Source organism: Archocentrus centrarchus, chromosome 10 (genome assembly GCF_007364275.1).
Source record: "Archocentrus centrarchus isolate MPI-CPG fArcCen1 chromosome 10, fArcCen1, whole genome shotgun sequence".
Taxonomy (NCBI): domain Eukaryota; kingdom Metazoa; phylum Chordata; class Actinopteri; order Cichliformes; family Cichlidae; genus Archocentrus; species Archocentrus centrarchus.
Genome location: NC_044355.1, coordinates 23,715,344 through 23,739,404, shown reverse-complemented (window position 1 = coordinate 23,739,404; position 24,061 = coordinate 23,715,344). Strand labels below are relative to the sequence as shown.

Here is a 24,061-nt window from a genome sequence, read left to right as displayed (position 1 = left end):
TTTCCCCAGGTGACTTGTTTCATCTATAAAGATGTTCCAGCCACCATGCTAAATGATTAAAAAAAACCATAAGACCTCCACATACTTACATCAAGTGGGAACTCATGAGGGGGAGCTTCAGCTGCTGACAAGCAAGACAAAAACTGAAGCAATCAAAAGGATGAATCACTGAACACTACAATCACTGTAAACTGCCACAGAGTCTTCTAACGCTGCAACAACAAAATATGAGGCTAATATTTGATTTAAGGAATGACGAGGAAAAAATACTGCAGTGCACGCTGCAACGCTATATTTTCCTCATTTTTGTGTTACTGACTGTAGAACAACAGAAGGACCCCGTGGCAAATGCACGCACACACACACACACACACTTGCAGAGTCACAAACACAGAGACATACACAGAAAAAACATGCAGTCACACACAGTAGCTCAGTGGGGGGGAAGGATTTAATAAACCCACTGTAACATGGATCTACGGGGGCGTCTCGGGACCGAGCCAGGAAACCAGATGAATGTACCTGCCCTGGAGCACAGAAAGAAACAGTGAGGGTAGGGTGGGTGGACTGGAGTGAGGGGCTATGGTGTGTGTGTGTGTGTTGGGGGGGTGGCTGTGAAGCCACAGGCACATTAAGCCTCTCATTGCCCCGACTTTTTCTTTCTTCTGTCATCAGTCTCTTCACTCGCCCACTCTGTCTCTGCTCACATCATCAGCCACAACGAAAGCCATGCCCACAAACACTGATGTGTTTGTCCGGGAAAATGCCCAATCACTTTAATAACATTTCATGCCATCTCCGCTTTCACCAAGGACTTGGAGTTTGTTCCTCAGTCGGATAAATGCAGACTGTAATTTCAGACAAACGCAATGGAAATGCCGAGTGCAGCCAATCAGATTTAATCATATATGAAGAAATGTAATTCTGGAGGACACCGGGGCAGAGCGGGTTGATATGGATATTAGTTACTATGCAAAAAGGCGTGTCCGTACTCTCTGAATATGAATTTATGAAGCCTGCTTGTGATTTCAATCTGACTAATGTATCAGAACAAACCCATCTGTGCAGCACTGACCCCTGAGGTGAGGGTTTTTTGGGGGGGAAGGGGGGGCTGAGATGGAAATGCTCGGAGCGTGGGCGGCGGGTTTATGCTCCCACCGTGTATGAAGGTGGTCAGCGGGAAGGCAAATGACATATTTTGCCCACATTCGTAAGACTTTGAAGAGAAAACCAAGAAAGACAAGAAAAAAAAAAAAAAAAATCACTCCAGACCAAGTTCCATGGGAAAAATTTTATTTATCAATATGCGGTAGTTTCCAAACTGGTGGAACTTTATTTCCATTGTAGCTGGTGCCAACAGGTTATGCTGAGAAGCTGCAAACAAAAAAAAGAAAAAAAAAAAGAAAAAAGTGAATGGCAAAAATGAACTAAAATAAAAATAACAAAACTCGACAGTTGTGATTCAAACAAAGGGAAACAAATTCAACAGGTTTTGCTTACACATGCACATTGAAAAATAATACTGTGGCTTTGAACAATAGCAGAAATCAACCTACAGTGAGGCTCATGCCATGAGCGACCAACATCCTTGTGCTAAATTAGGAACGCAGTGATGACAAAGGAGAGGAGCGGAGGGAGGGAAAGAAAAGGAGAGAGCATCTTTAAAACAAAAGGACCGCCTGGGAGATAATGAGTGGTGTAAACCAGATGATTTATTGGCGAGCGCAGTACGGCCACACACTCATACGTGGCCTCTTTTCTTCTCCTTTCTCTCTCCACATCTGTCTCTCTCCGTCTGGCCCGATAGACTTATTAAAACTGAGGAAAGATTCATCTTTGTGGGCCAAAAATGTTTTACATCTTATAATGGAGGTAACTCAAAGGCAGTGGAATAACACAGTCTTCATATGTAGAGTTAAGTGCCGTCTCCAACAGGGAAGAGCCTCATCATTCATAGCTTCAGTGACCTATCTATTTCAACGCCAATCTTCAGTCCCGAACAGATTCTAGTACAATTTGTGTTTAATGGCAATGTAAGAAAAAAAACAAAAAACTCGGAACTCCATTTTTTTGTTTTTTTCTTTTTTTTCCTTTTAAACACGTGTAGTAACAAAGACTTTTTGACAATACTGGATGCTGCGAAAAAGACAGCTCATGTGATCTTTTGCAATATTAACTCTAAAAGGAAAATAAAATAAAAACGTGTAGCAGAGACAAAAAAAAAAATGCAAGGATTCATACAAAACACACTTTAAAAAGACAGCTATTTACAAACATCCTCCATTACAAAAATCTAATCTTAAATTTTTCTCGTGAGCAGTGTTCAGGTGAAATTACATCTTAAATCGGGCTCTATCCATATATTTACATTTACTGTTTTGCCCCCCCCCCCCCACAAAAAAACATTTTTTTGAATATTATTAAGTGGTTTACTAGAATGAATGAAAATGAGATATGGTTTGTGGTAATTTGGTAATGACTCCCTAAGCTGGTGTAGGTGAATGGATGCGCAGCGATCCGAAACAAAAATATTTGATCTAAATGTGTTTCACAGAGGGCCACTGAGGGCTGCATGCTGAGTTAAAACACAGGACCACAAAAGCACAAGCAGCTGTTTAGGTTGTTAACTCTGAGGTTAACGACAAGCAAAAAAAAAAAAAAAAAAAGCCATTGGAGTCTTCCCAGAGTCTTCAAGCTGGGCTGCCTTTTAACTCAGCAGTGTGTCGGTGGATGGCAACAGTATGTGGCCGGGGATGATAGGTGTCTCTACCAGTGAATAAACATTAACCGGCAGTTTGACCGTTTGACTGGAGATAAACCTGGACCCGTCAAGTCACGGTGTGTCAGTGCGTGCGTGCGTGTGTGTGCACATGTGCGTCAAATGTCAGCTCATGTCTGCGTGCTGAGGAATGGCTGTCCTTATCTGCTCCCCTCTCCTCTCACACATCATTAACTGGGACTGCGGCACTCTGTACTTTGGCAGCCACAGTTTGGAGCACCTACTTCCAGTCCCAAAAAACAGGTCTGTTCAGCTGCTGGACCACAGAAGCGCGCATACACACACACACACACACACACACACACACACACACACACACACACACACACACACACACACACACACACACACACACACGCAGGCGTACAAAGAAAAACTGCAAATATAAGCACAAATAAGCACTCACACATATAAGCACCTACATGTTCACCACACAGATGCCTCCTCCTCCCCCCCTCGCCTAAAAGCGAGCCTCTGCGTGCACACGTGCACACATCCAGCCGCAGTAAATCCTGTCTCGGTGCCGCTGCCCTGGGCTGTGTGATAGCTGGTCTGCAGTGTCCTCGCTGGCTGAACACCTTGACTGTGGAATAATTTGCGCGGCATTTTTATTCACAGCACAACTGGCAAGAGGATGGGGGGGGAAATGAATGCTAAACTACCTCCACAACCCCCTCCACCTCACCCCTTCCCCACCACCATCACCCTTGCAGGTTAAAGCCAAGTCACAGGAACATTTTCTCTTCTAGCCGCCGCTCTCACTCTCTCTTGCTCCCCGGCTGGTGAGTGTGGGCATGGAGATGGCACACAGATTAGTCACACGCTGGCGACGCCACTAACTGTGCACTCCACTGACTCATCCACAGATGGCAGCCAATTGGCATCTGATAATACTGTAGCCCTGTGTTCAGCTGTAGCTCTCTATCCAACTTATATATAGGGCATCCTACCTATGTAGGCCAGCCAATCAGTGCCAGCCTACGCCCACCTTGCCCAGGCAGCAAGCACAAAATTGTTTGATGCTTACACTGTAGCACCAAAAGCTAGAATAAACAAATATCAACCTGCCTGCTGTCTTAAAAACAATCACCCTGAAAGCCCATCAGACACAGTAAAATCGGTGCCAACTGGAGCACTGAAAGGGTTTTTGCAAGAGCTTGGGCTTGTCTCTCTGCAGGCGCTTTAGTCTGTCATTTTTGAAGCTTGCAACAGTAACCTAGTGTTCTACCTCTGAGCCAATAAGTCTTCTCAGATACCAGACAGGTCCGGACATGTCCAAACACACTAACGGAAGACACACCCTTAAAAAACAAAAAAGTAGTAATGGTAAAGCTCATATCAGGCCAACGGAGATGGGAGTATTCCTGGAGACACACACACACGTACAGACACATACACACCTTGACATCAACTGTCCAGGTCAAGGTACTTCCTTAAGAAAAAAAAAAAAAAAAATGGGAGCAGTGGATGATATGGGTGATGAGACGATGGAGTAATAATGGCGCTCTGTTTAACTCTATACATTGTGCACTTGTAGGAAAAGTCTAACAAAATACAACTGCTTTGTGAACTGAATCGGGGTTCAAGGAAATCCTCCATCAAAAATAGTAAGGCAAACATCAGAGGTGCGAAGGGAGAGGAACACATTATTTCACACACTGTGTCTGATACCTGAGCTATCTGGAGAGTTTCCTGGCCCAGCACGGAGCCCCGACTAACACACACACGCGCACACATGCACAGAGACGCACGCATACACACACGTTGTTTTTTTTTTTTTTCTTACGCTTGCACACAAACTGCAGGCTGAGCGGTGTTCGGGCCTGCATCTGCCTGTTCCTGCCTAGTGTGCTAGGGTGGTGTGTTTAATTGGGTGTAGAGCAGACTTCAGGGAACTGAGATAAGTTGTATCCTGTCCCTTAAAAGGGACAGCGAATGACGAAGCTTGAGTTCCATCTGTTGGTGTGATCCAGCTCTCCCCCGCACCCCCTCCTCGCGGTCAGAACACAGCAGGGAGAATGAAGGAGGTGGGAAGTGAGGAGAGGGGGAGGAGGGAAGATGGGGATTGTCAGACAACCCAAACAAACAGAATAAACTTCTCTCATCCGTCAGCTCCTAACCCCGCTGGTTACTGGTCAGTGCATGGTTCTCCAGATTTGTGCAGCAGGTGGTAGAAACAACACGGGCTTGAAGAAACATCAAGTTCCCCAAAATGCAAAGGAAAGTGTCCTTCCCACGAACATAAGTCAAGCGCTCCTCTCTTTTTTTTCTCTCTCTCTCTCTCTCCTGACCATGATGCTGGCTGCCCAAAGAGTGTCAGACTTTGTAGTAGATGTTGGCAGGGCTCTGCGGCGGCATCTCCTGGACAATGTAGACGGGGTGGCCATAGTCGCCGCTCACCTTCTCATAGTGAGGGCAGTAGTTGTTCTCTGTCCGCAGCGGAATGATGATGTCACTGGGCTCCGTTCCAGCCGTGCCCCCCGGCAGCTTGGGATTGGACAGAGTGCTGAGCGAGAGCGCGGAGGGGCGGGGCTGCGAGTGGGCATTTTTCCTGGCCCGCTTACGCATCTTAATGAGGAGGATGACGAGGAGGAGGATGAGCAGGAGGAAGATGATGCAGCCGACCCCGATGACAGAGAACAGGGCCACTTTGGAGCCGAGGATGCCCTCTGAATTTGAAGACCCTGACTGGTCCTGATTCATGTGGTCTAGAAATTGAAATAAAAAGAGAGAGCGGGGGGCTTAGGAAACTGCACAAAAATGATTATGGGGGAAAGAAGGTCAGAAAAATGGAGAACACTGTAATTTATACTTTTTCCTGTCTGACTTTTTGGAGAAAAACCAAAGGTCTTTTATCTTTTTTTTTTTTTTTTGGGCCTATATTTCTGCTATTTCACATTTTATGTTGAGATTTATTGTTCAAAAAGATCAAATACATAGATCAGAAGCCTGTTTTTCATGTGCTCTGTAGCATTGCATTTTGCCATGTGTAAAGAATATGGGGTGGTGATGTGCTTTCCATTTGGGTGGAGGAGGATATCACGGTGCAAAGCTATCAGCCTGTTGTTACTTCACTCATTTGGTGGCTGGAATCTGTATAATCGCACTATATTCAGAAGAACAGAGTGACTGTATTCTCACCATTTGTGTGTTTGATTGAGTCATGGTGGGGGAGGGATGTCAGCTTTGGTGGACAGGAGTAGTGTGCAAGGAAAACATTAATAACAGCGCCGAGCTTATTCCTTCCTTCCCTTTTTTTGTAAATAAAATTGAGCACCCCACCACCACCACTGTAATTTTCATATAGCCCCTCAGAGACTGCAGACCATTTACAGTAAGCCAGCACATCCTACTGTCTGAATCAACTGCGAGCGCGGCTCAGTTTGTTGTTTGCTCAACATGACTAACAGCCCCATTGATGTAATCTAATTGAATCAGCTCAATCAAGAATAGCCCTCTAATGAAATCTGTAGTCATCACTCAACATAACAAAGATTCCTGCTATGATAGGATCTGTGCCTGGGCAAGTTGTGTGACATGTCAAGGCCACATTTGTATGGCAAAGGCCAAATGAGATATGGGGGGAAAAAATGAGGAAGGCATATCTGAGCATCTGATTTTATTTTATCCCTTTGTTTAAGGGGTTCAAGGCGGTTGGGGGGGGGGGGGGGGGGGGGGGTGTTGGTTGTTACTGGTTGGGAAAGAGAATGACTGGCTCTTCCAGTGACTGAAATACGAGAAGAACCAAATCTGTTTTCCATGTATGCATGCAGCTGCTGCCAAAGAGCAGCACTCGCCCCTCTCCCAGCACCACCACCTCTTTACTGTCCGTGACCCCCGCACAGGCACACAAAATTCTCATAACTCCGGAGACTGCCATCCTCGCTTAATGACTGTGTCTCCGCAATCGGATGGCCACTCCTGCACTTAACCATTTAGTGAGGAAGGGGATCACTGAGCTTTATGCCTTATCACAATCAAATGGCATCAAGGAAAGCTACCAGTTCCAGCCTTATCGGTGAAATCAGAAACTGAAGGAATTTTCTACATTCTGGTCGCCGGAGAAAGCTGGAAAGAGACGCTGTCAGAAATGTCATTCCTGAAATATCAGCCCCTCAAACCACATTGCCTCGTCCTTCATTCCACCCTCCACTTCTTCACTTGACATAATCACGGATCTAACAATGGCAGACAGGCAAAAGCCCAGGTATGAGGAAAAGTGACATTAGAAAATCTTTTTATAGAGCAACTAGTGTCAAATAAGCAATTATTAAATGAGGACAGCTTATCACATTGGGACAGGCAGAACAGTCTGTACTTGGAGGAAGTTTGTAGCATAGAAAGTTGTGGAGTAAGTCAAAAAGTTAGTACTGGGAGTGATCTTTAAAAAAAAAAAAAAAAAAGACTAAAAAAGTGGTCCCTCCTGTGGGAAGCAGCTATGAAAGGTGCTGGCAAAAACAGGAAACAAGGAGGGCCCAGAGCATCCAAGGAGGCTCATGTGACTTCTTCAATTATCGCTGCTTCTAATCTTCATTTATCTGCAATTCTAATGAGGTTTAAAAAGATATCTAATAAAAAAAAGGGTGCCTTTGAGTCTCCTTGGGTGCAGTACATCCTGTGTGTACATTATGAATAAGTAAAGTGAATCAGGGTGAGCTGTATTTGTTTAAGGTGGTGTTTCATGTTGTTAAATTGCACCTGCATTTTTTGGGGTAGTTTTATTTTATTCTGCGCACCCCTGGTTTTACAAGCGTCTTAGCATGCTGACCCCCCCCCCCCCAAAAAAAAAATCAAAGGAATGCCTGCAGCATGAAAAATCCATACGAGAGAATGTATGATTTTTATTTTCTCTTTTGAGGCTAAATGTGACTAATTATGAGAAGAACCCTCGAGGCTGTGAATATTCTTTTTTTTCCCTTTTTTTTTTTTTTACATTTCACAAACCTTTATTTTACTAAACTATTTGCATTTGAGAAACTAGAAAGCATTCTTTAGTGGAGCATTAAACTGCAGTTTATGGTTATAAGTGTTTCTCTGTCAATCTACTCACCAGAGTTTCCCAGTACCTCGGGTCCCATCCGATCAGGCGGACTGGGACTGGACTCCGGTATGGCATTGTCTGGAACCTCCGGCACAGCAGGGTTTGCTGCATTTGGAACTGTGGGAAACATAAAAACACACACACAAAAAAAAACTTAGCCTTGGCAAGGTGCATGCATTGAATTACAATGACTTGTTCTCTGCAACTGCATGGATTACTTTTATTATCTTTGATATATCTTTTGTGTTGGGAGAAGGTTATCTTTGCATGTGTTGAAAGTGTTTCAGAGGCAAAGATGAAAGCAAAAAAAGAGGAAGGAAATGTTAGCGAGCGTCTGTGAAACACGGTAATATCCCTGTCCTGCTATAACAAAAAAAAAAAAAAAAACGAGCTCACATCTACATCAGCAGCTCCTTCAGCAAACACTCAGACAGGCATTTCCACCACTGACACATTCATGAGAGTGTAGGAGACAGACACACACACACACACCACCGTGCACACACACAAATGCACACACCTACAATATACTTACAATACACTTAGGCATGGCAGAATGAGGGTAAAGTAGTTATATATTAACTTTTTATTGTTTTACATTATTCATCATGTTAAAAGGCCATAATATGCCTTATTTATTGCTTTGGCTTTAACTCTGCCAGAAAGAGGCAGCCTTCTGAGGAGAAGAGAACAGAAGAACAGGAAGAAAATGGGGGAGACAAGGAGAGGAGGGAGAGAGAGAGAGAGAGAGAGAGGGGAAGGGATTGCATAAGCTTTGAGGTGAACGCAAAGGAAAGAGACAGTTTATCTCTCTGTCTGTTGTGATCTCAGCCAACACACTTTGAAGTCTTTGTGCAGTAAACACTGGTGGGTCCACAGCGTGGTTTTTTTTTTTTTTTTACAAGGGCAGGGTCGGCAGACAGAAGACAGTTATAAACTATTACCGTGGCCAGTCAGATGGAAGCCTCAGTACACTATCAGATGCTTCTTCTCTATCAGCCCTTATCTGCATCTGCCCAAAGGCCCGTTTGAGGGGCGTGTGTGTGAAATAGAGAGGAGGGCGTGTGAGGCAATTTACATTTGAGTCCCCAATGGCGTGTGTGTGTGTGTGTGTGTGTGTGTGTGTGTGTGTGTGTGTGTGTGTGTGTGTGTGTGTGTGTGTGTGTGAAAAGAGCCTTTCGGTCTAGCTGTGTATTTTCTATTTCCATCCCAGCTTGGCCAAATCTCAAGTAGAGAATGATCAGGGTGGGGGTGGTTGAAGGCAGATATGGCAGATATGATACAAGAAAAAGGAAGAAGGAGAAAGAAGGAAAGAAATATGACCACATTAATTTCTTTCTCTTCTTTTTGTTCTTTGGAACATAAACCTCACTGTTCTCCTACGTTCTCCATGTCCACACCACCGTATTGCTCCTTACTGATTGCAGCGGTGGTGAACCTAGGCATGAGCTGTTGTGCGCTGTCAATAATTGATGAGGAAAGACAGGAGTGAGAAGTGGGAACATTCACGCATGACAGAGGATATGAGAGGACACAGTGATCTGATTCACTCCGTGAATATAGCCACAACACTGTGTCAACAACTGAGCATGTGCAGGGAGTGTTCTAATGTTCTGACCCATTTTTCTAGTGTGTACTGCTGACATTTCCCTTAGCTATGCAGACAGCAGCTACCTCAGAACTGCCAACCCACCAGAAGGAGGGAGAAGGTGGGGGAAGAGGAGGAGGAGAGAGCAAGAGGAGACAATGATGGAGCGATAGAGGGGAAAGACAGATTTGCTGGGAGAGAGAGAGGAGCAAAAACATGAGGGGGAGATGCATTTGAGGCGGTGAGTCAACACATTTCTAATGAGCGCATGAGTGACATGAGTGTAGTGGAGGGGAAAGAGAGTGCTGAACAGCAGCGTACGTATAAAAAACCCAGACTTCCTGCACCCCCCCCCCCCCCCCGCCCCCCAATCAGCTTCTCTTCTTTTTAAGACAAGAGAGAATGCGAAGCATTTAAAAACAATTAAATATCAATGTGTCAGAGACAGATGACTCAACGTGACTATGCCCAGGCGTGTTGTCACAGTTAAATGGAAATGCAATGCAAATGTAGCATTAGAAGAATGTGCACATATTTCACAGTGGAATGAGTCACCAGAATACAATCATAGTGAAAAGTGCAAAGGAGTACAAGGGGACATATGGGAAGATCTTGGGGATCTGGCGAGAGGAGGAGCTGGCATTCAAGCTACAGATACGGAGGGAATGTGAATCAAACACGGCAGCATCTGGGGTCAGACGCGAGCAGAGCCCAGGTTTTTGTGTTTGCTGAAACAAAGCCTTGTGTGGCCGCAGAAGACAGAGTGTAGAGGGGCGCAAATAATGCCTGTTTTCTGTAATGATTAGTCTACTGAAGGTTTGTTTTTTTTTTTTAAAGTTGAGTAATTTAAATGTCAAGAAACTACGGGAAATTACTTTTTATCACAGAGTTTAACAATTCACCAGCCAAATACATTACAATTGTGATTAAATTAAAAAGGAGAAAAACAACACACTTTCAAATCTGAGACATAAATTAAAATAAAATAAAGAGAATTAATATGTTTGAGAAAACAAAGTTCCTGAGGCCTGGGAGCTTGAGGGCAAACACAACCACTGTTTTACAAAGCAAGCACTTCAAATATGTCATTTTAGGAAATTACATTTACCGGACACTTTATTAGGTACACCTGTCCAGCTGCTCGCTAACACGGATTTCTAACCAGCCAATCATATGGCAGCAACTCAGAGGATTTATCCATGTGGACATAGTCAAGACGACCGGCTGAAGTTCAAGTCGAGCATCAGAATGGGGGCAGAGAGGTGGATTAAGTGACTTTGAACGCCACAAAGAATTCTGAAGGCAAAAAAAGGGGTCCAACCTAGAACCAGAAAAGTGTACGCAATGAAATGGCCAGTGGCAGTACATCGCCACAAGCAAGCATTTCTGAATATGTCATTATGGGAATTTATATTTTGACATATTTCGCTACTTTTAAACTTTTAAATGACAAAAGAATTAATAAATAATAATAATGGTTAGTTTTCTAACAATAATGGAAACTACTGGCTTTATGGAATAAAACAATTAAATCACAGCAGCAAAATCAAAGCTCCTGTCAACACTCTAATTTCTCGAGGACCTTCTTCAAATAGTTACTGGGAACCAGAAAAGTTTTGATGTATAATGCTGGGAGCATTATACATCAAAAGTTCTGCCCACCCAAAAAAAAAAAAAAAAAAAAAAAGTTCTGCCCACAGAAATAGATTTAAAAGCAGTAGCAGCAGGGCCAACAGCATCTTTTCTATCAAGGTTTTTAGGGCACATTGATTGTGAGTGACAGCTCGCTTTGGACCATTTTGGGAAATGAGCGCATGGCTCTGGCAAAGTTGAGGAACAGCCAGGAGGTACAGGAACACACTCCAGCTGAGACTAACTTTCCTAGAACTTTCCTCGAAAAAGGGACATTTCCTTTCAACCTTGATTAACGTTAAACGACAAAATTGTTTTTGCCCAGTTAATAGCTTAGAGTAAAACCCTGCACTCATGCATCCGTGTTGTCATTCTGCGAGGGTATTGCAATCCCAGGCTATTGGATGCTCAAATTGACCTACATGGAAAGATAATGCAATGCCTGTCTCTTTGTGAGATGGCTGTGGGTATTTTTCACTGCATCCGCCGAATTTGTTCCCACTCAGACCATGCTAGCATCAGCAGCTTGTTAGCTTCTATTCTCTCTCCCCGTCTGCCAGGATACACTGCTGTCATCTCACAAGCCAGCATCCAAATATCTCCACACAAATTTGCAGACACAAACACACACATGCGCGCGCGCACACACACACACACACACACACACACACACACACACACACACACACACACACACACACACACACACACACACACACACACACACACACACACACACAGGAAATTTCTCAGTGAGACTCAGTTTATTTTTGACATGTTGGGATCTAGCTTTTAAGCTGGAATCAGATCACCATGGCAGGCAGATGTTCCTCTCAGATGGTGGTTAGTGTCTGTTTCGGTCAAAGGAAACAAACTGAGAATTGGGGAAATGTTTACAGAGTAACACATCTGTGTACTGTAGCCTGTCAAACTCAGGATATGGATGTCCGCATATCAAGTAAAACTGCGTATAAAAGTGAAATGTATGATGCAAACCAAATGCTGCGACCAAAGATATCCAAACAAAGTGAGCTTGTTTACTTCTAGCATTTTTAGATGACTTGCCCCGACCATGCACTTACATACCAATTTCAAACACATTTTCATTCTGTGATTACTGCATAAGAATCACAGCCGAGGAACATCAGAGGCCTTTTTTTTTTTTTTTTCACAATTTGGAATTGGAGTCATTCCTCATAGATGTTTCTCATTTGGTTGTTATTCCTCCGGGATCTCATTTTCCACACTATGTGCAAAAACTGTTTGTGGATATTTAAGATGTATTCAAAACTAGCGCACAAGTGTAGAGATGAGCTAATGGATAAAGTCATCCATTAGGGTATATCTAACTTTATACGGTAATGACAATCTATAACGAAGTAGTTTTTTTTTTTTTTTTCCTGTTCAACTGAAAAATGATGATGAAATTCAGCGGCTGGCAAATCAGGACAGTGATGCACAAATCCTGAAAATCCAATAGTGCAGTCTACAAAGTAGTCCTGATTATTGATTTGCAATACTGCCTGTAACTACATACCACAACACCAATATCAAAGGGATAATAACAACAGTGTATGAGCACTGTCCTAGAGTCTAAACCAAATCAATAGCTACTAATTTCATAGTGATGTTTAAAACTTTTTAATTAGAAGTTTTCCTAAATGATGTATTTGCTATTAGTTTTAAAAAGTCTAACCTCACAACAATGACCTTAAAGTATTTGTCAGCTACAGTATAAATAGCTTCACATGTGAAACATCTACACCAGCTCATGAAATGACTGACAATAAAAAAAAAAAAAAAAAAAAAAAAAAGTAGCACAGCTGTGATCTTACACTTTCAAATATAATATAAAATATGAGTTTATAAAGGGATATTTATGATGTTTATTAGCTGTATCACTGTTATAGGCAAAAACTGCACTTATTGCATGTCACTGTTCATGATAACTGAGCAAAATCCTTCCGATAGCGAAGGTCACCAGATATGGCAGAAAGCTAAAAATAAATATATAAAAAATTTTAAGTGAGCGGACCTTGGGTTTAAAAAAAGGTCTTTATCAAACGAGTATTTCCGAGGTCAAGATGAATTCAAAGTCAGTGTGTTTGCATGAGTTAACTTTCAGCATGCCTGTGAACAATTGGTACATAAATATCACTGTTGTCCTTTTTATATTTTTAACTATTTGGTAAGTTTTTTTTTTTGTTTGTTTTTTTTTTGGGGGGGGGGGGGGGGGGGGGGGTTAAAAAGAAATTTCACTATATTGTGTAAAAACCTGTAAAAGTCATGTGATCCAGCAATGCATTGACTATATTTTTCCAAATTTATTTTTCATAAGCTACCACATCATGCTGCTATTTACTATATACATATACATATATATATACATATACATATACATATATATATATATATATATATATATATATATATAAAAAACCAAAAATAATAAAACTGATATCAAAGTATTGGCATCTTTTCATTGTTATACATAAATTCTCAGAAAATTCATAATCTATTTTGTAAATTTTATCTGGAGCAGCTGGTTTACACAACATTTGTAACAGTGTCATTCAAGTCAATAAATTAGGTGCTGCCCTCAAAAAAGTCATAAAAAAATGACAATAATATTAACCTTGGTGGCCAATCTATTTTCTAACGTATCTTAACAGTTCCACAGAGCTGGTCTGGTTGGAGGCTCGAGGCAGACGTGTCACACTACTAACGCACAGCGTTAAATGAAAATGTCACACCAAAGTGAAACATGGCTTTAAGGCAGAAGCGCTGTATTGTGTTCTACATGTGAGGTGAGCACACTTTTACCTTGCCCGACTTTCATGATGACTTTCATGGCTCGGCTCTTGCACACGCCTCCCTCCCGGTTCTCGAGGCCCTCGATTGTACCGTTGGAGGTTGCTGGAGGGTAAGAAGGAGAAAGTGGGAAGAAAAAAAAAAAAAAAAAAAAGGGAATGAGAAAAAGTGGGAGGACGTTGATGGAGGGTAAAGAAGAGAAAAGCAGGAGAAAAAAAAAGAGAAAGAGGGGGAGAGATGATGACACACTGGTTAATGAGCACGTCCATAACGCACAGAACTAATCAATATTTACGACAAGCACTGATTAGCTGTTCCAGTGATTAGCCGTTCTCATCCTCAATCAACCGCCAGCTTCTCTCAACGGTGTGTCTCATTAACACAATAAAGTGAAGTCAAATGAATGGAACAACATTAGAGTCTACTGAGGGTGGTGGGTGCTCAGGTGAAAAGAAGAAACATGGTCAAACCTGTGTCTGTGTGTGTGTGTGTGTGTGTGTGTGTGTGTGTGTGTGTGTTTGTGCATAGTTTAACAGTGAGACATGCCAGCAAGAGTTCCAGCTGCTTGCCAAGTCCTCCAGCAGCTTACTCCCCCTGAGCCACATGTGTCACTACTTGCTGGTAGTGCAGCGAGCTAAATGCCTCCCTTAATGTGTGTGCATGTGTGTGTGTCCATTTATATATTAGCGCACATGTGCGTGCATGTGTGCGTGTCAGCCACTCTCCATTTGTGCGTGCCCGTTCCCTAACTTGAGCGAGGAACTCGGGGTTGAGGGTTGTTTATTCAATGTCACATTCACTTCAGACACTGCGATACAATTGGCTGTCTATTTTAGGGCCCATGATAATGACCTAGGGAGACAGAGTGTGACTCTGACCTTAACACTGGGCAGCTAAGCACATGGCTGTATGTGTGCGTGAGTGTGCGTGTGTGTGGGTGCATATGATGGCAGCTCTAATTTTGGAATTCCCCAAATGATCTCCATCTCCGCTTAGTCTGCTGTTTCAACTCACTCCCTTCCTCTGAAATGCTTTTGTTTCTCTTCCTTGCATTATCCATCTTGGTCTCTCTGCTTTTTTTTTTTTTTTTTTTGCTCACTTCATTTAGTTTTTTTTTTTTCCTTTTTTTATCAGCACTATCTGGCTCTGCCCCTCCCCTTCCCTCCCTCTTAACTCAATGACCATCTCCCTGGGTGATTGCCTCAGATGGCACCCTCATTATGATGAGATAGTTTTGGAGAGGCTGCTTATCTAATGATGACACAAAGAGAAGCAGACTTGGAAACAGGCAGGGGAGTTGGGTAGGTCCAAACAATGCATTACAAATGCTGCTGGCATGACGTATCAATGTTTCTACATGCGTTTCCCTGCTAGAAACCGATGTTGTATCGCGCTGCATTGAAATCTGGCTCTGCAGTTATGTAGAAGCTCATCTAGTTGATTCATGTCCTGTCATTCCTAAGTGTTATTAATGTTGACATTTTGTTGCCCTGTGGGATTTCAGCTTTGTGCTTCAGCAAAATTGAAGAAAACCAAATAATGAATTGCACTAATATTATGCTACATTATCAGATCACACTCAGAGTCTGAGGCAAATTTACAACAAGAACCACAACATTTTGTCAGCGTGGCCGGAGAACTCGATAATTTGCGAGAATGATTGTGATAACATCATGTCAGGGGCGCTTTGGCAAAAATCCCCTCGCTGTAGACTCAACACGACTGAGTGAACCGGACACCAAAATATATACGAGAGGGGCCAGAGGAGCCCGGCGCTAAGCAGGAACCAAAAAAAAAAAAAAAAGACTTTAAATTTACGTGGGGCATTAATGTGAAAGAACACTCAAGACTAAGTGAGTCTTATGATTTATGTAAAGTCTATGCAGGGACCATGTCTCCTCTAAAGGGAACATTCAAAGACAGTGAGGTGAACAGGCCTGTTTCCAGTCTTGAAGGCGCACCCGTCTCCCAACCCCTCAATGGCCCAGACGCTGCCACAAGTGCTAACCTCATCCTGCCATTTTCCACCCAATTTCTTCTCTTCTTTCAATTTTTAAATTTCCAGGGCAAGGTTATACAAAAATGAGTTCTTTGAAGATCAAGCTCAAAGGCGCTTGAATAATCTGACTAACAGTGAGCTTCATGCTATGAATTTTATATCCACTCCAGGAGAGCAAATGTACTCAGTGTTAACTTACTTCTGTCATCTAAATGAACTATTCCTTCAGGCTGGCTGAACAGGCCTCTGCTACTGATGTGGCATAATGATAAGTTGCCCCTTTGGGGCTTCTGTTTAGCCAAATAACTGAAAGAGAGCTGGATTTATAAAGAGATGATTGCTTTATATGTTGTTTGCATTCAGGCTATTTGAAAGAAATAATTCAGACGTCTACTGTACCACTGGAACTTCATAATCCGATTAACTGTGTCCAATTTTAACCACATTTCCTTATGTGAATCATATTTTAAGTGTTATTTAAGGTGGAAATCAACTCCAGAGACAACTGTTGAGTGCATTTAGAAATGTGCAGTGAATCTTGAAACAGTAAAACTTGCACACCATTAAGCACCGCGCATTCCTGTGTTGCTCGATATCGGCACATTCACATCTATCATGTCAAAGATCAGACAAAAAAAAAAAAATCTGCCAGGCATGCTTCTCAAAATCCTTAACCTCACCCTACAAATAAAGACGTACTGCCAGATTTTTCTTTAAATCTAAAAGCCTTTCACTCATTCTCTCTCGTCTTCCTCTCACTCAATTTGCCCCCCCCAGCCCTCCCTCTCTTTCGTTTCATCCCTCGCGCACTGACGTTAATCCAAATCTGGATTTCCAGATATTAAAAGGCCGACAGTCGTGTCATGTTTTGGAGAGAGCAAACTGGGGAATTGGGTCTTCTTGTGTGTCTCGGCAGAGATAAAAACACATGGGGATAAAGGACCGACAGGACGAAGAACAAAGAAACCCCCAGTCTGCTGCTAATGATTTGAAGGAACAAACTGGTTCAGTATTAAGCAGTCCAGAATACTGAAAGAACTGGTCATTGCATGCAGGAATGTTGCTCTTTTTTTTTTTTTAATAAAGCCGTGGGCTCCAGAGAATGGCTTTTGTATGATTTAAGGCCCTCTTTGTGGGTGTGGATCACTGGCCACAGAGTGACTAGTGGGGGAACAAAAGATCTACAGCTGCTGAAGTCATAAGAGGAACCAGGTGCCAAATGTTGATGTTGGGAAATATCGACGGCACAAATGTATCAGCCAAGAAGAAGCCTTACAGGGGAAAGAGTTGGCCTGGAAGAAAGGCTCCTGTTCCAGTACTACACACGTACCACTACTGCACACATTACCTGAAGCATAACCCATTAACATGCATATGTGAATGTAAGTGCTTGCAAATACACCAGCGCACACAGACTTCACAAGGACATTCAGGGTAGAGTGGAAGGTCTGCTCCCCGAGGTGCTCTGAAGAGAAGAGTGGGAGAAGTGTGAGAGGAGCACCACTGACTGGCCAAGACAACACAAGCTAAGGCTAGAGTGTGATGCGGTGGTCTATATTTATTCTCAGGTCTGCTAAATGAGGTCACTCAGGTGGTCCTGCTGAATACATTCCCCATCTCCATCATGAATCATCTGGTGCTTATTATTCCTGTCCAGCCCAGGGGGGCTTGCTTTCATACAGCGCAATGGGCTGTGTGTGTCCCGGAGCGTGCGTACGCTCCTGTGTCTATGCGTGCAACATCTGCCCAAAGCACCAAACCAGGGGATAGATACAGCCCATGTGACAGACAGAGAGCAGGTTGTTTAATGAGAAAGTGGATGAGAGGTGACATTCATTGGCTACCTTTCACACACACACACACACCCCATTCTCTACAGCATTCAGACTTCCACTTAGACGAGCAGAGCAGGCACTGGGTAGTCACAGTAACCACCAGTAATAATGTCTGCATTAAAAAAAAAAAAAAGCTAAATACATAAACAGGCACAACCACAATCCGATCATTTACACTTAGCATCAAGGAAAAAACACCAGCACAAAGAGCTATTTCATCCATTTGAGGCAAAACAGGGAGCTAACACGGCTGTGGCAGGTATGAGTGTCTGTATCAAACAGAGCGTCACAGCAAAAATGGCTATTTCTCATACCTGCGACTTTCCTATCTCAGTTTTTTGTTTACATTACCGAACCAGAATCAAAGTGGTGAGAAGGAAAAGAGGGCCTATTTGCACAAAATATTTCACTCCTGAATGAGCACAGAGAGGGTTAGATTAGGTTTATGTGCCTGATTCCAGAGATAACCCAACCCAGCAGATCTGGCATGCATGCAAGAATGCACGTGCACACACACACACACACACATACACTCTCACAGACACAAACACAAAGTGAGGTTGGCAGACTGGAAATAATACTGGGGGATCTAGATGTTTGCACTTTGAACCTTTTCTAATCCTTAGTATTAGGGCATGGCTAAAGCCTGATTATGGTGGAATGAAATGGATCTAAATAGATGTCCCAGCCCATCAGCCTTCCATTTCTTTGTCCTAGAAATAGAAATGGAAATAAGTAATCAACCTCCAACCTCTTACTGGCCGACTATCCCACGTAGCCTCCTCCGCAGGTCTGGCACCAGCAAAGTAAATTCATTCAGACTTTTCATATCATCTTCGATAAATTAGGTCCTCTCAGCCTAGCTGAGGGTTTTTTCCCGTGTTTCTTTTCAATAATAAAACCTGGCAGACAATATAAAATAGTCATATCTTCAACACTAGTACTGCACATTCTTCATGCTATTTTGGAAATTCAATATTGAATTTAGGTTAGAATGAATGCGGTTTTGAGTAATGAGGGTGGACACAGATGATTTTCCCATCTTCATGCTCAACAGCAATTCTTTTTTTCTTTTTCTTACAATTTACTCTTGCAAAGCACCTCCAACTACCAGCTCTAACATTACCATGTGCTCTCTGTTATCAGGAGCCACTTTGCTGAGGGTACAGAGAGAGCAGGTAGCAGCGTTAGCATCCAGGTTTAAGGCTGGTTAGTAGCCCAGTGCACACAACTGTTGCTCAGCTCACTGCTTCAGTATGCAGCCAGAGGGGGAGCTCCTCTCCTGTGCCCAGATTACAATGATCTCTCTCTCTCACACACACACACACACACACTAGCTCTATAATTTCCCTTTTGGAATCAATAAAGTATCTATCTATCTATCTATCTATCTATACATACATACATACATAAATAGACACAAGTGCAATCAGACTTGAAATCGTTATATACATACATATACACACACACACACACACACGCGTACGTGTGCACTTTGGCCTACAGAAGTGAACAGAGATGACGTGCACACTTACATGTATACTTACATGCATACACACCACACACAAATGCATATTCACACAAACACACACACACACACACACACACACACACACACACACACACACACACTGGCTGCCTGTGTAGCCAGAAGATCAGGCGGGACTTAAGAGCTCCTCCGGCACCAAAATTACAGGGTACCTCTAAATCCTCCCAGCAGAGAGCACTATGGGATGGCGCAGGGTGCGGGGGGAAGGAGGGGTGGGTGGTGCTGCAGGGGTGTGTGAGAGAGGGAGGTGAAGCAGTGAGGTGTGTGAGCATGTGTGTGTACATGGAAAGAGGAGTGCAATGTGAGGGGGGGGGCAGGAGAGGAAGCTGGAGATTCCTTTTTTTTTTTTTTTGAAGATGAGAGAGTAAGTGTGCGAGCTGGAGAGGGGTGAGATTTGATCTGTCTGAAGTGTGCCTGCATGCATGCGTGTGTGTACGGGTTGCAGGATGGGTGTGCATGCGGTGAGGGAATATGGAAGGAGGTGATGAAGTGAGGAGTTGAGGAGGAGGAAGAAGGCTCCGTTAGGAAAGAAGAAGTGGGAGGTGATCTCGCTGTGAAGTAAAGGAAGCATATGTGTACTGGATTGTGTGCATTAGTGTGCGTGCGTGTGTGTGTGTGTGTGTGTGCAGGCCAGCTTGCTCCTCTCTCACTCACACTCAACATTTCTCTTACACTCTCCTCTAAGTATTCAGTTGTGTGTGTTTCTTGGCTTGTGCAACTGAGTCCATTTGAGTAAACTGCATTGAGTGTGAGTGTGCGTATACATTTCTGTGCATTTCAATCTGCGCACAGATTTGTACAAATGTGTATAAACATCACTGGGAATATATCACTTACTACTTTTTTATTATACGTGCGTCTTTTAATGCGTAGGTGTGTGGTCCTAGATTATCAAGCCAGAGGTTTGGCATTATGGACTTCCCAGCCAGCCCTACAGGGTTAGTGCTTCAAGACTACTTATGACAGCTTTTAACCTCTGCAGAGGACCTGTCAGCGGTTCCCAAAGTGTCTGTGTGTGTATATCTGTGAAGTATGTGTGTGTGTGCCTGTACAAGACTCACAGCCCACAGTCACAGAGAGCTTCTGCATCATTTAGCTGCGGGTGTCTGCGTGTCACCTCTACACTGAATCCGGTGGGGCAGAGTTTTTACACTACTGCACTTTCCACTCTTTATTTCCCAGCTCAGCACGCTACAAAACCCCTGTGCTCCCGTACACGGCGCAAAACTTCCCCTCACTTCCACACACACTTTGCACAGAGACAAAGGAAGATATTGCCCTGTGTGCACGAGCACGAGAAAAGAAGGGAAGAAGTGCGCATGAAGAGTTTTCAAGTACACACACACCTACACACAAACAAACACAAATACACACACGGTGCAGGCCGTCTGTTGGATCAGTAGGAGATAAAGGATGCAGAATAACAGGAGGACCTTGGGGAGCAGAGCAAGTCATCTGTCTCAAACACGAACAGACTGAGCGCGCTCCAACATGACATGATGTAGACAGACTCATCTTAGAGCACATCGCATCCTGAACCTCTCTCTCGCACCCCGCCCCGCATAGACACACGCAGTCACGTCCACGATGCACACATTCGTAAACACACCGATAAACAAACGCGGCCTGCTCAAAATGTGCAAGCATGCTTCCAAGCCCGGGCCCACACAATCTGACAGGTGCACACCGAGGGAGTGCAGAATTCTGAATGCAATCGATTGTCACAATAAAACTGTGTAACCTGAAGGGGGGGGGGGGGCTTAAAGCTCCTAATACTATAAGCTGTTGCATACAGTATTAAAGTTATGAGAAGCAATGATGGCACCCACAGCATTCGATATAAATTTAATAACCACACCGAGAGTAAAATTAAAGCCTACCACAGCTCCCACTGCTCCCAATGTGGAGCATTTTTAGATATTGGCTATTTCAACTTTACCAGCTATTTTAGCTATAATATATTCTGTTGTGTGGAGAAGTTGCCAGTAGCCCACACAGCCCTCCCTAATGACAGAGTAGCTAATTGGCAGTAATGGCTCTTTTCACCGATATCATCGAGCTGCAGCCACAGAAAACCTCAGCAGTTTAACACTAATCATTTGCAGAGAAACAACTGGGAAAAAACAGCCTGAAGAAGTGGCCCAGAGTAGCTCTCTTTGCCTTAGATGACCAGCAGCTATGAATGTGTAAATACGCAGGCTTAACCATTAAATAAATCAATAAATAAATCAGACAGTTGCAATGGTTATTTCTTTGTTTGCTGTTGCTCTTCGTCAATAAGGTATGGTTTTTTTTTCTTCTTTTTTTAAAAGAGGCACAGCCCTAGTGGGCACACATGCATTGTTCACCTGTTAGTTTTGCGTATTCAAGGGTGCTAAACAAGCCATGAGTGACACACACGCACCCACACATACACACACACCCACACCCACAAACACACAGTTGCCCCTGAACTCCCCCAGCAGACAGCGCATCATTTGACTAATAGCAGCTGAAATGTTGCGTGTTCAGAGAAATAAGTAGAGGGGAAACTAGGTCAGAGAGAGAGAGAGAGAAAAATGGCATTTCACCTTCCTATCGGTCTGAGCTAAAGGTTAGCAGGGATGCTGCACATGCTGGGACACACACAAACACATATGGTGTAACACACACACGCTCTAAAGCTAAAGGTTACTATAGTTCACACAGAAGTTGCTGAGTTGGTGTTTATCTCGGTCTTGAGCATTATGTCTGTGTGCACAAGGCTTGATTGCACGCTTATGTGCGCAGCTAACAATGAGCACAAGTTTCATCTTTGTTAAAGACAGAAGCGAGTTCTGTATTTGCTCTTCGTTAATCCCGCCAGAGGCTCAGTTTGTTTTCTATCGCTATCATCTTCCAAATGTCTATTAATCCACATCAACAATCAGTCAACATGGCTTCTACCCCTGTATTTCAGTTCATATCGCCAACCAGCTGATAACAGCCTCACTAACTTCTAATCCATTCTAATTTGTTATGAGGAACCTTTTTTTTTTACATGACTGATCGCTTCCTGTTTAAATATGAATAATAATATAAAAAAAAACTCCTTTCAACATTTTTGCAATATCGTTTGTTCATGTTCATTCTGGGAAGTTATGCACAAAGAAATGGAGCATAATATTCAATTTTCATTCTCTATTAACCGTCATTTTATACAGGGGAGAGCTGGGGAGGTGCCAGGAGAGATGGCAGGCAAAATAGACAAGTATCTGTTGAGAATATTAAGAGTAACTGCCCTGAAATGAGCGGCAACATGAAATGTGTCAAAAATTTTCAATGCAGCGATAAATCATGGAATAAAAACTCAATACATGGGGTGAATAACATATATCAACAGGGGACCTTCAGAGGTGAAGGTGAATTGTCTATTACTAAGCCACACGTCAGACTTTTTTTTAGCTGTGTTTTAAGTATTATTATTGCTTTAGTTCATTTACTAATTTCATTACTAAAAATGGGTGATTTTTGCTTTGTGAGGCATTTAAATGAAGCCTAGTTTTTTAAGGAAAAAGAACTGTTGTCTTTTAATCCCACTCTGTGACCATAATGAGGGAACTGCTGGCCTGATGATATTAAATTTTTCTCAAGTTTTGTCCTTACTGTTGACAAGAGAGCTGATTATTTCACAGGGTGTGAAGGACAAGGTCTAACTGCAGTTTTATACGCCATTACTGTGAGGGACACCTTTTCCTATGCCTCGAATGGAAGATTACTCTTTCCGTATCACAGATGCTGACTTTTCTGCACAAATATTAAATGCATGAAGGGCATATTTTATTTGAATGTACTAAAAACTATTTTTCTCCACAGCAAATGCATTAACAATGCTCTTACTAACACTGAATCCATAAATTGTTATTGCAAAGCAATCTGCAGTGTTCTGATCTCATTTTTACTGTACTGTTGGGGGGGGTTACAGCACTGATTAGCCTATTATTTCTCTCACGAAAATGCCTTTGTATTTAGCTTAGCCTACTATAAATCCCAGTAGTTATGTCCTTAAAAACATCCTGCAGCATCCACATTAGTGGGTGGTAGTGCTACTGTGAGGTTACACACGTGTAATCAGGAGGCAGATGTACAAACAATGTCTCCTAGTAAGCTTGTTCCCCAGCAGGGTACTCATTGAAGTTTTTTTCGTTTTGCTTCATTTGCACTGCTAATCACATGAGGTGAACCGTGGTTCATCCGCTAAATCCCAACAGATGATAAAACTGATCCCCTCTGTTTTTTCTCTGGCCTCTGTGGTCGTCTACAAAGGTGATGTGAGACTCTGGACTCCAGAGAGGAGTCGCCCTCCTCGATCCACCTCTGAGGGTCCACGAGCCACAAATCAGCCTCCGCTGCCTGATAAAGGTACCGCTGGGATGGATCGGAATGTGGTGAGAGATAGCAGTGGCATGTCAAAGGCCGCGAGGGTCCAAAAATTTTGACCGGCTCAGGGAGTCCTCTGTGAGTAACCTCGCCCTGAGAGAAACCAGAGGTGAAGCGATGGAACACGTCGACGAGCACTAATGGCGGCGGACAAAATACGCACATCACTCACGCTGATGTACATAAAATGTTTGTATGCATTACGTAAATGTATTTAGATTTTTAAGTGTGTGTGTGTACAAGTGCACAAGGCTCTTTTGTGTCTGCGTGGCCCTCCAATACCACATCCATTCATCCTCCACCGAGAGAGGAGCTTCATTTTCGCTGACCTTTTCAGTATGGCCTCCAGAAGAGAGTTATGACAACTGAGCAAGCCCGGTGTTTCTCGGCACAATAACACCACATCAAAGATGGGAAACCAACAAACAA

The 24,061-nt window shown here is 43.1% G+C and overlaps 1 protein-coding gene across 2 annotated transcripts in view; it reads right to left on the bottom strand.

Moving 5' to 3' along the window:
* Nucleotides 1–1,276: 1,276 nt before the first annotated feature.
* Nucleotides 1,277–24,061, bottom strand: part of efnb1 (ephrin-B1) — a 59,363-nt gene continuing 36,578 nt past the window's right edge. The window contains exons 3-6 of one of the 2 annotated variants that reach the window (XM_030739501.1): nt 13,864–13,956; nt 7,830–7,937; nt 5,049–5,487; nt 1,277–4,556 (exon numbers count right to left, since the gene is read on the bottom strand). In XM_030739501.1, coding sequence (XP_030595361.1) covers nt 5,096–5,487; nt 7,830–7,937; nt 13,864–13,956 — 593 coding nt within the window. In that variant the 3' untranslated portion in view covers nt 1,277–4,556; nt 5,049–5,095. Of the gene's footprint in view, nt 5,488–7,829; nt 7,938–13,863; nt 13,957–24,061 lie in introns of both variants that reach the window. The other variant, XM_030739500.1, reaches the window with a different exon arrangement.